Below are 18,875 nucleotides of genomic sequence, written 5' to 3' on the forward strand. Positions count from 1 at the left end.
GTGTGCTTGGGGTATGTACCCTCTGCCTACACCTTCTCTGCATTCTTTCCCCCCTGTTCCAGAGCCAGTGTAAAGGGCCCCCTCAACATCTGTGCACCTTCACAGACCTTGGACCTGATGTCTCTGTGTCGCTTTTGTTTTTTCTGTAGCAGGACTTAGTCCTAAAGTTATCAGTTGGTGTAGTGTGCATGTATTTTTTTTTTTTTTAAAGAGAAGTTTGATTTTATCTCTTTAGAAACGGTTTGAAACTAACGGGGCAGAGGGAGTTTGACAGAGAGGAGAACAAATCGCTGACAAAGAACCTTTTACGTTTCATCAGCGTTGTTAGGACGACAAGCAGGAATGTCTCAGATAATAACTCCCACTTCAAAGATTTCTCAGCTCAATAGAAAGCGGACCATCCTTTTTATTCAACCACAAGGACTGGCACTAAAGAAGACTCTACTGTTTGATTTTTTTTTCACCGTGTTTATTTTTCCCCTATTCACTGGGGTACTTGGATAAAATAAACAACAAGACAATTAAGGGAACATGGACTTCTAACTTTCCTGCCATCTTCCCTATCCCCTTGGCCTTGGGCTCTTGAGTTCATGCCCAGGGCCAGAGTAGGCCTGAGGGGTATCCTATACCCCACGCCAGGGAGAAACAAGTGTGGGGCAGGGGCTGCAAGAGATTTCTGGGATGGAGGGGCAGAATGGGCTGTTCTGGGGGCCAGAGTGGAAATGTCCCAAAGGCACAGTCTGAACTCCACCACCGACCTCATCCAGGGTGCCCCCTCCACAAGTGCCTTTCAAATTCAGGCCTCCACCCTGCTCAAGTTGCAGGAGAGGCGCTTTGCACAAAATCGAGCTGGGGATGCTCATTTGTTAAACTTCTGAGATTGCCCTGAAGTTATTTACTCTTGACCCTGGAGCTTCTTTGGGGCGCAGTCAAGATGTACGGAGTCCGGCTCCTCCCTTTCCTGAAGGCGTCCCTGGCACAGAAGCGACCCCTCCCCACAGAAGTGTGGGGTGAACCCCTAAACGCGGGCAAGGCTGGTCCCAAAGAGGAAGTATATACTGGAGAACGCAGTGACAGTATTAAATGGCGTGAAAGCAAAGGTCAGCGCAAATGTATCTTAATAGAGTGTCTGCAGTGAAGTGTGCCGCCTTTGAAGCGGCCGCTCCCCGCGCGCATTTCCATGGCGAGCCTAACGCGGCATGCTGATGCACCGTCAAACTCACACTTTCAACCCCAAAACCCGACTCTTTGAACAACCCGAGCTTGATTAGACCTTTCTCCTTTTCTTTCCCCTCTTACAAACCATTTCCTCGCCTTTAGAAACTCGCCATCAAACCCAAATGCGCCCTCTGATCACCGCAGAAAGCAGAAACAAAGAGGGCTGAGCGGCGATTCAAGCGGCCCTTTTCTTCCCTCACATTATTATCCATTTTTATTATGATCGGGAACAAGTGCCCATTCGCGTGGGTTTTGTTTACCGGAAATTAAATGAAAATGATTTAGTCCGCGTCAAACAAAAATATATACTTGTATACACAAGAAAAAAGGCCTGTTAGACGTAAATATTATGTCCTTAATGAAAAGCCTGGACGGGCTCCAGGCTCGGCCTTTCAGGATTTCAGTGCAACTTGCCCATTGCCATAGAAATCCTAACTTACCATGAAGATGCACCGTGGCGAAGAAACATTGCTTTGTGCGCGGACCCTTTGATGTCGCAGGCGCTAGATGCGGGCGCTCAGCTGCGTTGGGCGAGATTACCTTGCGAGCAACGCGGTGGACATCTGTAACAAGCAAATGAAAAATTAAAGGCTATTAGTGGCCGACCAAGCATTTTTATTTTATTTTACTATTTTGGATTGGAGTAGAAGGCAAACCGCGGTCTAGAAATAGAAGAGAAAGAAATGAATCCTATTTGGAGAGGGGAGAATTTTTTAACGTCAGAAGAAGCAAGTTCTTCAGATGCCCTCTGCACCTTGGTGGTGGGGCGGTCGTTTCCCGATGGGAACGAGTTGTTTGCCGCAGACCGCCTGCCCTTGGCCAGGCGGCCTCTGGACTCTATTGTATGGGTAAGGAGGATGGGGGAGGGGATTACAGTACCACTTCCACAAGTATGGATTCGCTAAGGATATATTTCGAATATTCTGGTTTTTATTAGGGATAATGAAAACAATCCCACTACAGTTAGGACATCATTTATCTGATGAAAATGGGGCTGCAGGGCAGGAGTGAAAATTGTCTAATAGTGTCTGAAGAGAAGAGTGTAGAAGAAAACCCAGCAGAGTGGCAGGACCAGGACTTGTTTGTTGGGCAGTCTAGGGGCCTCCCCCTAGGTGGGACTACCACTGCCCTACCTATGTCTAAATTCTTAAGGGATTGGGATAGGGCTACCAAAGCTTTTCCCACCCTTCTTTTTTTTCTACTCTCCTCCCTCATGTTAGCAAGGATTTAGGGTAGCCCCATCCTCCCTGCAGAGGGTGGTAGACTGGGAAACAGGCCCTGATTTCTCCCCTGCTGGGCAACAATTGCAAAGACTTTCCTCTCCTCTGCCACCAACATCTGGTTCTTTATCTGGGGACTTGGTACCCAGCGTGTAGAATACACATTCAATCTAGATCCATTGGGTGTTTACCTTTAAAATATTTATCATTGCAGCCATCTCTTGTCTACTCCCCACCACATGCACAGCTTTTTAAAAATAAGACCAACAATTGTGAGGTGTGTTTTGTTTTGTTTTGTTTTGGTGTGATTTATCCAGACACTATTGCCTAGGCCAAATCCCTTCACTGTGGAGGCCTTGGCTCAGCGACGTCATTGGCCCACTCTGTACCCCCAGCGCCAAGCACCCACAATATTCCACAGGCAGCACCTCTACAAGGGGGGGGTGTTGTGGGGAGAGGGTGATTGGTCCCCTGAGTCTTCAGAGTACTGAATCCAAAAGCCCCTCTAGCACTCTTTTGTCTCCATTTTCTGTTGTTAGGACTCACATCCTACCCCAAGTATAAAATGTATACGAGGCAGACAGACAGGCAGACAGATAAATTTGTGTGCTTGAGCCAGTCTGTGGGAGAGTGGCACATGATGCCAGGGTTAGGTGCTTAAAACCCTCTCCCTTTGATCTCCTTTCTATAAGTAGTTGGAAAAATTGGGATCTGTGGCTTATGCATTTTTGTTTCAATAGCTGAAGGAGTGGGGAAAGGTAGAGAGGCAAAAGTAGAAGGAAATAGGCAAGATATCGGCTCAGAATTCCCTCTGCCACCAATTGCAACTTTGGAGGAGACTCCGAATGGGGGCTGGGAAGAGAGTAGGGGTGGCAATCCGAGCCACCCAGGCCTTGAGCAAAACATTTCTCATTCTGTGAACCAGGAGAGGACTTTGTGATCTTAATTTCACCACCTGCAGTTGCCAAGTTTGCACATAAATTCTTCTAATGTGTCTTTTCTCCCTTCTCCCTGTATCTTTCTGTACTTTCTCTACACGAATGCTGGGGCCACCCAGTCTCGAGGGTGTCTGTGTGAGTGGGTGGAGGGTGCTGGGTGTGACTGTGGAATAAATACGGGAACCATATTTACATATTTGTATTTCAAAATAACGGACATTATATCAATACCCTATACGAGCTCTAACACCTTTAGTGGTTACCTTCCTTTCTCCCTCCTTCCCTTCCTTTCTTCCTTCCTCACCCTCTCTTCAAGCCTCAATAACCCCGCCGAGACTAGCAGTCCGTGTACCAGAAGCGGCAACCACAGCAGCAGCCCTAATACCGGAGGCGGTAGCGGCGACTGGGCCAGGTGGTGGCTGGGGGCTTGGGGGCGCGCCGGGGGCAGCTGCGGCGGGGCCGGCGCCCTGACACACGTACCATTCGCTCAGTTCGGCGCCACGCGCCACCGCCGCCGCCGAGGAGGCCACTGGGGGCTCGCGGCCGAAGTCCGACGAGGGCGACACGAGGGCAGACGGCGTGGCCGAGTCGTAGCCAGAGCTAGGCGGCGGCGGTGAGCGCCCGTGCACCTTCATGTGCTTACGCAGAGAGCTGGGGTGCGTGTAGCACTTGTCGCAGCCCCGCACTTTGCACGTGTATGGCTTGTCGCTCGTGTGCACGTGCGAGTGCTTCTTGCGGTCGCTGCTGTTGGCGAAGCGCCGCTCGCAGCCCTCGAACTCGCACCTGAAGGGCTTCTCCCCTGGTGGAGGGAAGGCAGAGACATTAGCGTGCGTGGGTCGTGGCCCCGGCCCGGCCTCACCGACCTTCTCAATTTCTTTTTCATTTTTTAGAAAAGACCCACATAAGATTTTCAGAAACCTCCTTCCTTTTCGCCTCTCAGGACCAGCACCCCCTTCTCCCGCTCATAACGCGCACCGAGCTTCCTCCAGCACGCCGCCACCCCTCCCCCTCTCCCGCCTGGGCCAGGGGGTGGTGGGGGAGGGTACAGAGGAGGAGGAGCGACAAAGACTCCATCTTTGTCGAGTTTCCATCGTGATCCATTCCGGTTGTTTTCCTCCAAATTTCCCCACCCGGGGCCAAGAAGTACCTTTGCCCGAAGTAAGTTGACTGAGGAGCTAGCATCGGCTTAATTTAAAGTTGCTGGTTCTAGCCAAACGTTTCTCTCCCCGCCCCCACCACACACACACACACACACACACACACACACACACACACCATCCAGCGGTTCACCCCGCGCACACCCCACCGTGGCCCAAACCGTTTCCTAAAGTAGGTTTTGTGCAAACGCCAAGGCGATGGAATAATTTAAAGATGCGCAGCCCATGCATACGGCATATGCATAATGTGGATTCGTGCTGCAGGGAAAGGTATTCTGAGCAATGATTCAATTCAGACGCGATTTTTACGGGAAATGGAGCCCCCTCCCCCTTCCCTTCTACCCCCTGAGGGCAAACATTTAGCAGCATTCTTCAAATCTTGCCTAAACCGTCCGGAATCCCTCCAGTTACGCGCGCCGGCAATAATATTTTATTACGCTGCTCTAGCGGCCTCCCGGAGACACTGCCGCGGGCAGCCGGCTCTCCCAGTCCAAAATGACTTGAGAGGTCGAATAGCCTCCCCAGACCACCCACGCCCGGCGGTCGGGCCTCGCAGGTCTGAGCTGAGAGGCGGGCGCTGCAGGGTTTCCCTGGGCCAAGCGGGATCCGAGGCCTCTCGCGTAATCGTACTCTTGAGCTCGGCGGTTTCCGGATGAGCGCAGCTGCTGAGATAAGACCAGGCCGGGAAGACAAGCGGGCAGCCAGGGTAGACCCGCCTGGGGCTCGGATCCGCTGTGCGATCCCCTGTAGAGCCGCGGGAAGGCGCGAGCGCGCGTTAGGGTGGAAATATTCGCCGAGGACCGAGCCCCAATCCCGGAGCTCACCGGCGGCTGGATTCGCTGCAATGTAGGGGTGGAAAAGACCCCAAGAACCTGGAAGCCCAGGTTCCTGCTGGAGCTGCAGATGCTGTGGAAAGGTGGGGAGGAAGTATCTAGGCGTCTTAAACAAATGGATGCCACTGGGCGCTCTAGATTGAGAGAAAGGCTACCAGGCGTCTGGCTAAGAAAGAGATGCATGGCTGGAGGACTGTTGCCTTTGTGGTCGCTTCTCCTGCCGCTCCCAGGAAAGACGGGTGCTTTGGGGCAGGTTTGAACAAAGAAAGACCTTAGTGCTGAGCCAGGCTGCAGCTCAGGCGGAGTCAAAGGTTTGCGCACAACCCTCGCCTCGGTGCAGCTGCGGATTGTGAGCCCAGGGTTCTGGCACCGACCGGTCGCTGCGTCCTGACCCTGCAGGAGTACTGCTAGTACAGTGGAGCACTGGGCGGTGCTGGCCTCTGCTATTTCTCGGCACGCCGGTACCATTTTATTAAAAACAAAAACAAAAACGAGAAAGATGGAGAATACATCAGTGTCCCTATTTGCCCCTTATTTTCTCCCCTCTGATCCCTTTTGGCATCTGCAAAACTAAAACTTTTCTTTCTCCCTTCCTTCTTTTCTTTCTAAAATCACTTACAAGAACCATGCAGTTCAGGGCCTGCAAAAGAAAACAAGATTTGCTGAGAACACAGAGGAGGAAAAGAATTGGAGGTTGATTGCCCCCCCTCCCCAAATATTCCCACACACACTTATCCCATTTGTGGGCACCTCGTTGGACATTCATGTAAAACAGAAACAATGATTTCATCCCAGACGAGGAGCAGAGGGAAAAAACAGGGCACTGAAGGTGATTCGAGCAGCTTGGAAGTTCGGAGGCCCCAGGGATGCCAGGTGAGGCCGCGCCCCCTGCCCCGCGCCCTCCCGGCCTCTCCCCAGCTGCAGGAGGCTCCCTGGACTCTTTGCCCAACAACGCGCCCCCACTCCCACCCCCAATGCACTGCATCCCGCCCCCTTCCTTCCCACCAGATCTAGGCGCTGCGCCCTGGATGGGTGGGTGGGTAGATGTGGAGAGGCAGGGTTGGGCTAGGGCCCTGCAGCGGGTCCCGAGCGGCCTCAACCTTAGCCCGGGGTTAAGTCTTGAAAGGCCCGGAGTCCCCTCCCTGAGGCTCAGCAGCCGGGAGAGGCCTCCTCCCCGGCCCTGCGCCAAGCCCGCCTGACAAAAGTTCGCAAGCTGCGGCGCAGTTCCGCTAGCGCCATTTTCTCGCACTTGTGGCTTGGCCAGGTTATCGAGCGTCTGTGTCCCGGCGCAGACTCTCTCTACCTTGGATACCCAGCCCTGCCTCTCTCTATAGACTGCCTAGAAAGGTGGGGCAATTCCACAGCCGAGGGCCCCCGAAAGGGGGGCAGGCGGCGGGGTCCGGGTGGAGCGCAGCGACTGGCCCGCATCTCCCTCGCGGCGGCACCATTGTTCCGGGATTGCTGTGACCGCCACAAAGTGAAACCTTTCGGCATGGGCTTGGGGCAGCTGCCTCCGAAGCCAGGCCCGGGATTCAGATCCGGGAGAATCTCAACTCTTGAGAAATCAGCTCCTGTTCGCCGCTTCCGCGACTCGAGGAAATGAAACGCCATTAATATTTGAAAAGGCAATTATTTTCCTGTTGAATCGAGAACTGTCTTCATGAATAATTTGTAGTGAGGTCTATTGCCATTTGAGAAACATTTTGTTTTTTTGTTTCTCTTCTCTCTCTCTCTCTTTTCATTACTTAGGAGGGGGGTTTGAAGGAAACGCCGGAGCAGGCGAGGCTCAGTAGATTTTTTTTTTTTTTTTAAACTCCAGCGATAATGAATCAGGACTGCCAGCGGAAAGGACGCACTTAGAATTCTGTCCTGAATAGACGCAAACCTGAGCCAGCCCAGGCGCACTGAACTTGCTTCTCTGCTGTAGGTCGATTGCACTAAGAATTTAACCATTTTCTGCTTCATGGACTTCAAACAGTAGGCCGGCAAAGAGCAGTAAAAGTTTGTTTGTTTAAAAAAAACCCTGTCATTAAAAATGAGTTCCTTCTCTGGCTCAGGACTGGGTGTCTATCTTCGCAGTACAGGCCGTCAGCTCCTGGAGTAGCGAGACTGTGGGAGGTGATGGGGCCTCAATTCTCCCCTCCCCCGGGATAAAACTCGGAGGTTGGGAAAGGGGAACAAATGCTTGCGCGCCTGGGGTGGGGGGAAGGATACTGGAAACAGTTAGTAAAACTGTACATTTCTAGATATGCTATGTAATTAAAGTAGGATACTATGAGTGAACTTTGGTCTGGATTCCTCCTGTGCCAGTGTCAGGCCAGGGACCTTCCCTGAGATGCAAGGTTTGGGAGAGAAAGCGGGCTTTGCTAATTTCTTTCCCCAGCTGTGCCAGCCTGGGGGAGTCCTTCAACTAATACTTGCCGATATTTCCACCAATAATAGAGGTGAGTAAGGTAGAGCTCCAAGAGAGTAAGAGAAGTGAGGCACCAACCTGAAACTTAATTCGTCCTCTTCTCTCCCCACTAGTCCCCTTCTCCTACCCCCAAAATAGTGGAGGGGAGCTGTTGATTTCTTAAACTTCCAGAGAGTTTGGGCGAGGAAAACCCTAGCTAGGTAGAGTACAACGTTGGCTGCTAAACTAATTAATGTAACTTCACAGGCTGTTCTGGGAAGTGTGAAAACTTTCTCCTTGCAATTGCATTAATTAGAGATGCTTCTGGCCAGAGGAGTTCAACTTTGCATGCTCCTGAGCAGGCTCCTTTTCTTTCTTTTAACTAGAACTAACAGATGCGGTTGACACATGTCCCCATTTCACTTAACAGCTCAGTAAATGACATTTAAGGTAGATGAGTCTCCTTGGATCTCTGCTGAAGCAAAAAGGTTTGTCAAATGTCCCAAGTGTCAGGTCACCAAGGCTCCAAAACGGGGGCAAAGTTAGCCCATGAGACCCTAAATCTTAAAGGCACCAACGGCCTCATGACCCCTCAGTTCAGGTGGTGGTCAGCCACCCCATGGAAGAATACCTTCGACAGGATTCTAAATAGATCAGGAAAATTAAATTGGTTCTATGTCTTTAGGACTTTGAGGAACAGTACCATTTTAAAACCTGAAAAATCAAACTCGATGATAGGGAACACACACTATCACACACAGAGACCCAAGCACGTTCACACTTGCCCCCTCCCCAAGAGCAAAAATCCTGCACTGTCCTCCCCACACACAGCCTCAGGAAACTTCTGTGATTCTAATAGAAGGGCATAATTAATATTTTATGGACTTGGCTCATGGAACACCAAGAAATCCCCCCTCCTCCCAGATGGAACTTGAGGAAATCCAGCCCCGAGGGCCCAGAAGAGGCCGCCTGCTTCCCCAGAGGGTCCGCACGAGACAGACAGTGCCGAATACTGACCTGTGTGAGTTCTTTTGTGTATTTTGAGATTTTCTGATCTAGCAAAGACCTTCCCACACCCCGGGAAAGGACAGGGGAAGGGTTTCTCGCCCGTGTGCACGCGGATGTGATTTACAAGTTTGTATTTGGCTTTAAAGGGCTTGCCCTGGCGCGGACACTCCTCCCAGAAGCAGATGTGGTTGGCCTGCTCCGGGCCGCCGACGTGTTCCACCGTGACGTGCGTGACCAGCTCGTGCATGGTGCTGAAAGTTTTGGAGCAGAGGCGCGGGGGCGCGGGGCTATCCGCTGCCAGCCACTTGCAGATGAGCTCCTGTTTGATCGGCTGGCGCATGTAGCGGAAGAAGGCGCCGGGACCGTGGGGCGCGGCGAGGTTCACGGTCAGGTTCATGCCCCCGTAGCCGTGCAGGGCCGCGGCAGCTGCCAGGGCGTCGCTGCGGGCCACCGGCCCTGGCGCAAAGGGCTCGGGTCGCGCGTACATGTCTCCAGGGAACCCCAGACGCAGGAGTCCGTTCAAAGTGCCGCTGGGGGAGGCCTGGGGCGGCTGCTCTTGAAGGCCCTGGAACACCGAGGGGCTGGAGGCGGCAGCAAGCTGGGGGCCATGGTGTCCGGAGCTGCTACCTGTTGTCGAGACAAATAGCGCTCGTGAGAACGGGCGGCGTGGGCTGAGCATTCCAACGGGCCCCGGGGGGCAGGCCCAGCCCAGCCACACTACGGCCTCTGCCGTCAGCACCAGGACCGGGAGCCAGACAGAGGCGGCAGCGAACCGAGTGGACAGCGAGAGGCCAAGCGCCTCCGCTGCGAACAGGCTGGGCGGCAGTTCGGTAGAGCCCCCTGCCGTTCCATGAGCGGGAGAAGGATGGAGGCTGCGGGGCAGGTGGAAGGGGCAGTAGGGCGCGCAGTGCTGAGTGTGTGGGTTTCTGGGGGGCCCGGGCTCTGCTCCGGAGGGGTCCGACCTGAGCCCCAAGCGTGCTTTGGCAGCCAACTCCCTGGGGCGATCGGGGTCTCGGAGCCCTGCGGGGGAATGAACGTGAGGCAAATGGTGATGTTTTAGGTGGTAGTGGTGCGGAAGCCTCCGGATTATATATACTAATTTCAGTGCCTAGTTCGTCTGGGAAAGCGCGGCCTGCTACATCCCGTCCCGGGCTCCCCAGAGCTCCCTTAGGTCAGGCGGTTCACACCAGTCACCCGACAGCGGGGAGAGGAAAGAACAACCACAAAGAAACTTATGCAAAGTTTTTTTTTTTTTTCTCTCCCCTAAAGTTTCTGGTTGTGTCCCCCACCCACTCCCCGTGGTCTTTAATGTCTACTTGAAATCCAGTACACTACAGAGGTAGCAGCGGGACGCGTGAGGAAGTGAATAGAGATTCCGGGCCACGGCCCGGGCCCGCGGAGAGGAACAATCACCTAGGTCGCCTATTGGCCCGCAGCCCGGCCCGACGTCAGCAATGACAGGTCCCGCCGCACGCGGATACACACACACACACACACACACACACACACACACACACACGCACTTTCTCTCTCTCTCTCTCTTTCTCTCTCTCTCTCCCTCTTTCTCTCTCTCACTCCTGCTCCCGCGCATCTCCACCTTACCCCACCCTACCCCCCAGCATTTCTTGCTTCTACTGCTCATGCGCTCTGACCCGGGCACGGATTCTTTTCTCTCCTCTTGAGCCCCCTCCCCCTCCTTTCTCGAAAGCTGAGTAGATCTGCTCTGCCTCACTGCTCCTGGAAGTGAGCGGGGCTGAGCTCTGCCTTCTTTCACCACGACTTCAGGGAGGGGATGTTGCACTGTACGTAAAGTACGCCGGCTATTAGACGGGCAGATCCAGCCCTACCGGGGCTGAAGGGCAGCTCAGGGCGCGCGAGGATGGAGGCCTGCTTCATCAGTTTGTCCCAGGAGCCCGAGGAGGAGGGGGCCTGTTTCCAGGGACTGCAGACTATGCGACCCGGAGCAGACGAACTCCTAGCCTAGCAGCCTTTGGGCTTTATTTTTTCGCTTTCGCCGAAATTTCTTGTGTCCTTCATTTCTTTCTCTCATTTCCTTGGATTCTTTATTCTTTCCCTCCCCTTTCCCTCCTCCCGACTCTATTCTTTCCACTTGGCCTTGCCTGCTCCTTGCAAGTACCAGCCCAAGAATCCCGCCCAGACTCAAGCCAGAGTGGGCCTGAGGCAGTGATGACCTGGAAGACACAAACCTCGAACCCACTACCCTCTCAAGACGTTACCCTCTCAAGGGGGGCTAAGAATCCTCTTCGCCACAAATCCCTTCGTCTCGAGGACCGGGTGGCCAAAGAAACAAAGGCGATGGGCATGCTGCAAGGAGAAACAGGTCCTCCCTCACCCGGTGGTCTCCCCAGTCAGTTTGCGGTCTTGAGCTCTGTACCCTGCTGCAAAATGGAGCCTTTGGGAAAGGACCTTGGGGGATCACTTCCAGTTTCAGCTCTCACCACTTGTTGCCTGCGGCCGGAGACTCTGCCTCTCTCCTCGCTAGCCTTCAGGGCTCTGAGAAGAGTGGACGCCAAGTTTCCCCTCCTAGGCTGTGCAAGGGACTGCGGACCCACGGCCTATTCTCACGGGACGCCCTCCGGGGCTGAGGGTCCATAGTTTTGGAGTGGGGATTGGCCGGCGGGAAAAACAAACAAACAAACAAACAAAAACCAACCAAACAACAACAACAAAAAAAAACCCTTTCCGTTTTGGCCTAGCATAGCCAAGTGTTCTTTGTTTGCGCCGCGGACTGGCTAGGGCCGGCTGCACAGCTTGGCGATTTAAAGGGCTGCTCGCTCTGTTGCCTGCCTTGCTCTCTGTAGCCAAAAATGCCAACTTTAAGTACTTGGGCTTCTCTAGAGGCCATAGAAAGTGACTCCAGAGCAGAGAAAGGCTTGGATTTTTAAGAGAAGTTTAAAGGATTTAGTAAAAGACCCTGTATCCCTAGCAGATGTGAGAAGTTTGGACAGATTGCAAGGAAGTCTGACTCGGACTTGATTGAGCTGTCCCACCCATCCCCAGCACCAAGAACTATTCTTACATGTTTCCTAGTTAGTAAAGGGGGTTTCTTTTAAAATTTTAAAAATAATTAACTTAGGGGCGCCTGGGTGGCTCAGTCCTTAAGAATCTGCCTTTGGCTAGGGTCCTGATCCTGGGGTCCTGGGATGGAGCCCCTCCTGTAGCTCCTTGCTAGGTGGGAGGCCTGCTTCTCCCTCTCCTAATCCCCCTGCTTGTGCTCCCTCTCTCACTGTCTCTCTCTGCCAAATAAATCTAATCTTTAAAAAAATAACTAACTTATTTATAATGGTTGGCAGATTCTTTGAGACTTTCTTCATTTAATGTTTTGTTCCCTGCTCCGGGTCGCATCTTAGGGAGGGATTAACTTCCACATTTTCCCTCGGCTTTAACAAGTCCAGGTCTTTCTGCTCCTCTGGCCGTCTGGAAGAGCTTATGCAATGCAACCAATAGATGATGCCTTAGCATTAAAACAAAACACAGAAAGAAAGAAGAGGGAAGGGAAGGGAAGGGAACGGAAGAGAGAGAAGAGAAGAGAGAAGAAAATGTTGAAGGAGTGCTTTTAACAGCCAAATTCCTTCTGCTCTGGAAACCAAGGACTTCTACTTAGTGTTGAGACTAGGCTTTGAGGACTTGCCTCCTTCCTGGCTTTTACCTTCTCCCATACTCTCACTTTCTGGAATTTACCCTTCTGCTCACAGAAGCCTCCTCTCTTGTCCCCTGTCTTGTTTTCCCTTCCTCAACATGATGGTCAGGCTGGGTCTCAGAGTGGTTTCAAGGCTGCCCCCAACTCAGATGTCTGTTGAATGTTGCAGCTGTCTAGGCAAGTCTGGGCTGAACTCATGAAGGCCTTCTAAGGACAAATGAACAGGCGAACACAACCCCCCCCCCAAAAAAAACCCAGAAAAACAATATAAACCCCCCAAACCCAAAAGGAGTGTGCTCTTCCCTGGGATCCCTTCTCCAGCTGTTTCTCCTAACCATCTCTCAACATAGAGCTTAGTCAGCTTCTCCTGCAGCATTCAGGCCTAAGTGCAGGGATACTTCAGCAGTAGTCCAGCAATAAAAATATTTTCCTTTCCACCTGGACCTCTGTGATCTGCAACCTACTGTTTAGGATGTTTATCAAACTCATCATCCACTTTTATTTTCATTAAATCTCTGATTTGCACAAAAATGGATCTCTTAATATATATACTGTGACTTCACTGCATCAAAAGCTTTGAATAACAGCAGAAAACAGGGGTATTTTAGGTTGTTTTAGTCCATGGACACTTTTGGAAGCCTTGTGATGGCAGTGAACTCTAATAGTCCTGTTTTTGTTAACAACACATGTGTTAGGAAAAAAAAAAAAAAAACTGTAACTATCCATTAGAAGGTGGTGAAAATAAAGATACAATTTTCCCCTTCCAAGTTTGTGGACCCCTGAATTCTAAGCACTGTTTTTGTAGACTCTGGGGATAAGAAGCAGAGGTTTTATACTTGTAGAGTGTTAGTATGCTGCATACTCATACTAACTTTACCCTTGAAAAACTTTGAACATGTGTGTGGCTTTTTGTGCCAACAGTGAAAGGGCAGATAGGTCTGATTCAGCCAAATTCACTGACAGTAACCTGGCCCCATAGAGCTCCTTCCCAGATGCAGCATTCTCTTGAAGTACTAAAAACATATGGACCCATCCAGGATAGATGCTGCTTGAGTAGCCAGAGGTTACTTGACCTGCAGGTCACTAAGGCTGCCTGATCCTTACAAAATTCCTTGGAGCCACATGGTTCACATGTTGGCTAAATACAGAAATGGGCCAGGAATTCTCCCAAAGGAACATTTTCCCAGGGACAGAGACATGGGGAAAAAACAAACCCATTTTACCTACTAGCATTTATAGACAGGGAACTCAGAGTAATTACATAAGGATCTTCAAGGCATATCTCTGAAATAATCTCTAAAGCAGTATCCAGGTAACTGTAGATGACAGGTGGGGAACTGATGGCAGGGAGAAGTGTTTTAGTTTTCAGAGCTGTTTCTTTAAGTCTTCCAGCGCCAGCTAAGAAAGAGTCCAGATTTCATTGACTTGATAGGGCAAGCTGAAGAGTGGTGTTCCTCTCTTTCAGAAAGTTATCTCACCACCTTGACTCCCAGTACCAAATGCTTGGCTGATCATTCTATTTCTAACCATGCTGGGGGTTACAGCATTGTTGAGTTCACTTTCCTGCTTGATTTTCAGAAAAAAAGAGACATATTCTGCAGCCCAGAGATCTTCAGCAGAAGGCAAAGAAGCTCTGGAGGCTTTTGTAGGGGGCTGTTTGGAACAAGCTCCACCACCAGACACCAAACATCCGTCCAGTGTCCAGAATCCTGCCCTAAGCACATTTGTTCACCTCAGCCTGGTCAAAGTGATTTTGGGGGCCTGTTGTATAGAAATATGACATTTGGTGGCCCTACCATCTGCCAGAGCTCCTTCCATTACTGACTTCAAAAGGAAATGTTTGACCTCTCTCCTTTGGAAGGAAAGAAATAGGGGAGATTTCAGATCAATAGCTGGGCTATTTTTCTACTTTGATATTTTGAGAAATGCTAAATGATGATTATCTGTTGCAGGTTATGCTTTGAGCAGGATCCCAGGAGCTGATGGCCACTGCACAGAGCCTGGACAAGAGCAAGCCTTTTTGTCTGAATGTTCTGCATCTAGATCTGCTGTCACTTGTTCAGTCCTTTTTCCCTGTTTCTAGCCAGGTTGTCACCAAAACAAGGGACAAGTCTCTTTATAGGCTATTCACAGACAGACTTTAGATTCCTGCAGTGAGAGGTTGTCTCTAGTCTTATGAAAAATAAATAAATAACTTAAGACCCAGGAGCCCACCATATGTCCTAGCCCAAATTGTACAAAGGAGATGAGATCTAAGATTTTGGACATAAAGGAAGCTATTCCTCTCCTCAGCTATGGAAGTTTGGGTTTTAATCATCATTAATGGAACTGAGTATGAAAAAATATATACTTGGATAAAATTTAATTTCCAAGCAAAGGTTCTGCTAAATATCTTTGGACAAAAGATTTAAAATATGGGGGGTGCCTGGGTGGCTCAGTGGGTTAAGCCTCTGCCTTCGGGTCAGGTCATGATCTCAGGATCCTGGGAGGGAACCCCCTGTCAGGCTCTCTGCTCAGCAGGGAGCCTGCTTCCCCCTCTCTCTTTGCCTGCCTCCCTGCCTACTTGTGATCTCTCTTTCTCTGTCAAATAAATAAATAAAATCTTAAAAAAAAAAAAGATTAAGAAACATGGTGAAAGGATCTTCCAGAACAGCACTGAGGAATTAAAACAACTGAATTTACATAATAAGCACATGTCTCTTGAGAATTCTGCTATCAAATTATCCCAAAAATAATAGAAGAAAGCCATTTCCTGAGTTGTCCATTTAACTTTTGTTAAGAAGGTTGCTTTTCCTTCCAACAAGGGAATACCTTGGAGGCAACCATCAGCTGGTGGTGTAGTTGAATGAAATGAGGGAAACTAGAAGCGCCTGGAAGGGAAAACACCCAACCCCAAATCATATGCTTATTCTAAATGGAATATTAAATTAAATTCTTCACAATGGAGGTATTCCTGACAGAGCAGCTGTCAGTCATTCCCTGTTCAGACACCACATTGTGGGAACATAGTTGCCGCCACATTGCAGAAGGCTGGTGTCCCTGGTAAAGATGATGCATATCATGTAAACCCCATCACCAAGATCAAAGTCTGCTCCTTTCATGGAAGCCAATACATGTCAAACCTCATTCCAATCAAATTGTCTGGAAATGAATCCAAGATGAATATGTCATAGAATAATGTGACAGTGGAACTACAGAAGGTCAGGGGTTGTTGTTTCAATGAGAGAGTCGTCAAATATTAATTCTAGAATGTCCAGATGAGTAGGCATTGAGGGGGATTAGCTGGCTGCTGGTGGGACGTTGTGTAGCTGATTTGTGTGCAAATGCATCAAACACCAAGGTGTTGTTCTCAGTTTCATTGGAACTCAAGAAACACCTCCAAGCTCACAACCCAACATAACTAAAAGACAAAACAAAACTTCCCACTTAAAAAAATAACTTAAACAAACCAATATTCAAAAAAGAATTTTAACTTACTAGACTCTTTCAGGGAGTTTCGGTAAAGCCGTAATCTTTTCCTCATCACCAAGGAAGTCTTATATCTCATTTTCTGACTTTGAACCTGTTTGGGAAGAAAAAAGGGACAGTCACTCGTCAAACAATTTTATACATGTTTGCATGGCAAGATTGTGAGGCCAGAATCTATCAGTGTTGGTCTGAAGAGTCTTTCCAGTCTTTCATAGACCATTTTCAAATTTAAAAGTGGAAGAAGAGGATTCTGGTGGGAACTACCCATATTTATTGCAAAATGACATAGCCTTTGTGATTAAAAAATGTTAAAAATCTTTTCCCTACTCGATATTTCTCTGGTGTAACTCATTTGCTGATTTCCCTTGTAGATAGAATTTAAGCACAAGTCAGCATTCAAACACCTCTGACTTCTAGAATTTAAATTTATTCTATGAGAAATTCCCATTATTTTCTTTAAGTTTTCTGAATTTAGTGAAATGTAACGGAGAGGGCTGTGTGTCCTCTGGGACATTAGGTTAAAAACTGAGGTACAAGTATTGGAATTAAGAAGAGAGAAACTTCCTTGTAAATTTGTACATCTTGCCCATAGTGATATGGGAACATTTACCGTCATATGACTTCCACCTCCAAACCCATTTGGAAATCATCATTGGTTGATTTTTTGAAGCTAATATAAAATTCACCATAATAGAAAAATAAAGTATCATTTCTATCATTTGGTCCTAGTTGTCTCCATTTCTTAGTTAATAATGTCAGAAATACTTTCCCAACCCCCTGTTATATTTGTATCCCTTATCAAATTCACTTTGTGGATAATGCTACCAAGGCTTTGGCCATCTTAAAGCCTGAAACCCATCCTGAGGACCTTTGCATCTGTCAGGCAACGCTAAAGACAGTGGAACAGCAAGACAGAGTCGATCCACCCTGCCCCAACCCTCGCTTGGCCTAGAAAGACAAACAGTCATTGAAAAGGTCTCAGGCTGGACAAACACAGCACGCCCTCTGTCAATGAGGACGTCTGCCTGTCTTGACACTCCAGCCCACAGAACAAGCGATTGTTTAACTTGTTGAACCACAGGCCAAATCCAAATGGGGCTCTGCTATCTCAAAGCCTTTCCAATTCTCTATGCTCAAAGATCTCTTTCTCTCTCCCTCAACCCCCAATCTGGGTTTAAACTAGCTTGTGTGTTTTCACCCTTCCATCTCCCTTCTTTCCTAGGTCTAAGCCTGAGGGGTGGGGGCAGCGGATAGACTCACCTTTTCCCAGAGGGTTTTATTTATTTTCAATTCTTTCTACCCAAAAGGCTTCTGTCCCCCCAAATAATAAGCTCCTTCCTGCACAAATCAGGAAAGAAAGGAGGCCCAACTTTACATTCCTACAGAAAGGTGGCATGCTGGGCATACCCGCTCTAAAATTTCCTCATGGCAGGATGTCTGGCACGGGAAAAGTCCTGGTTGGTTGGAACTAATAGAATTTACTTTTTTGCCTCAGAGGGAAATGGGTGTGAGTTTCCCTAGAGAGGCCCGTCCACCAACAATGTTGCCCAAGTCCCTCCCCTCACCCCTTAAGAGGCCTGGGTCACTTCTACCCCCAGATCCTGGCAGTCTTTTGTGCATTACAAACCCACAGGCATGCCAGCAAATGCAGAGGCTGGACTTTGGACTGGCAACTGGCACTGTAAGCTTCTCTGTAGTAGCTCCATCACCAGACTGGTGTAGGGAATCAGGGTAAAAAATTGTCTCCTTTGGTTAAAACTCTAAGTCCACTGAGCAAGCCAGTTATCTCACTGAAGGTGGGATGAAAGACTATGGGGGCAATCCCTGGGCCCCTGAACCTAAGATCCCCACCAACCCAGAGATATAAAAGCTCTGAAAATGCCTGGTGAGGTTTTCCTCAAATGACTGCTCCTGATTTGTCTCCTCACACTCCCGGGGCCACTTGTTCAGGAGTCAGGAGCACAACCTGGAGACTTATTGGAATCTACCTTCCTCCTCACACCTTGAGGAGAGGAAGGAGTGCCAGCCAACAATGGTAATTGATCTTTCTGGGAGAGAGCCAAGCAGATGGGCCCCTGGGTACACGCAAAAGGCACAATTTTCCTTTGGGGGAACACCAAAGCTGTACCTTGTGAGGTCTCCCTAGACAGCGCAGGCCTGCCCAAGGTCAGAGGTCACCTACAGTCCACTTCCCAAACCAGAGATTTCAGTCCCCGAGCCATCAATGCTGCTCCACACTGATTAACCCGCAGGCGCACAGGCAAAGGCATGCCCGCCTTTTAGCCACAGCTCACCTGGGGCGGGTGCAGAGCAGGAGCCCTTCAGCCAGCCTGGGAGCTCTCAAGCAGAAACCCTAAAGACATCGGGCTTCTGCTGGCGGCCTGCTGTTGTCAGCTGCCCCGGCATCTCCCCGACTTCCCTCCATCCGGCTGTCCAGCCCCAGGAAGTCGGGCAGCGAGGCTGGGTTGTGTGCTGGCCTTTTCTCATTCTTCTGTTCCCTAGAGGAATTAGCTTGGGTTTCCCTGCTCTGGGCTGAAGGCTGGGTGACCTCCGTGTACCCAGAGTAGAGTCTATGTTAGTGAGTCGCCTGAAGGATCAGCCGAGACATTTAATCTTCCCTTTGAACACTTCCGCACCCCCACCTGCCCGCAGCTAGATAGAGGGAAGGAAGTTGGTGCCTCGCTTTGGGTCGCTCTGAGGCCGACGATGTCCGTAAGAGGGTAGAAATGTGACCTTGGAATCCAAAGGGAGTCTCTTGCAGACAGTGCCAGCCAAGGTGAAGCCCCTCAATGCCCCTTCTCCATTCCCAAGACCTCGCTGGCTCCCAGCTGTCCCCACGGACAGCCCACCTCATTCATCAACCCCAAACTTCCCGGTCAACCCTTTGAGGCAGTCCTAGCTTTCTTTCACAAACCAACTCTGTTCCCGCCTCACTTGTCCCTAATTTCCTGTGTCCCTAGATGTCTAAGGTAGTGCCCAG

General features: G+C 50.0%; 1 protein-coding gene across 1 annotated transcript; it reads right to left on the reverse strand.

Annotated features, from left to right (window-relative positions):
* Nucleotides 1–3,687: 3,687 nt before the first annotated feature.
* On the reverse strand, nt 3,688–17,291 carry ZIC4 (Zic family member 4; the record flags this gene model as incomplete). Its single annotated transcript, XM_080801483.1, is given in 5 exon segments — nt 3,688–4,175; nt 8,776–9,393; nt 15,905–15,989; nt 17,156–17,176; nt 17,178–17,291. Coding segments are annotated over 5 exon segments (1,326 nt in total).
* Nucleotides 17,292–18,875: the final 1,584 nt, after the last annotated feature.

The sequence above is a fragment of the Martes martes genome, assembly GCF_963455335.1.
Source record: "Martes martes genome assembly, chromosome: 1".
NCBI classification, from domain to species: Eukaryota; Metazoa; Chordata; class Mammalia; order Carnivora; family Mustelidae; genus Martes; species Martes martes.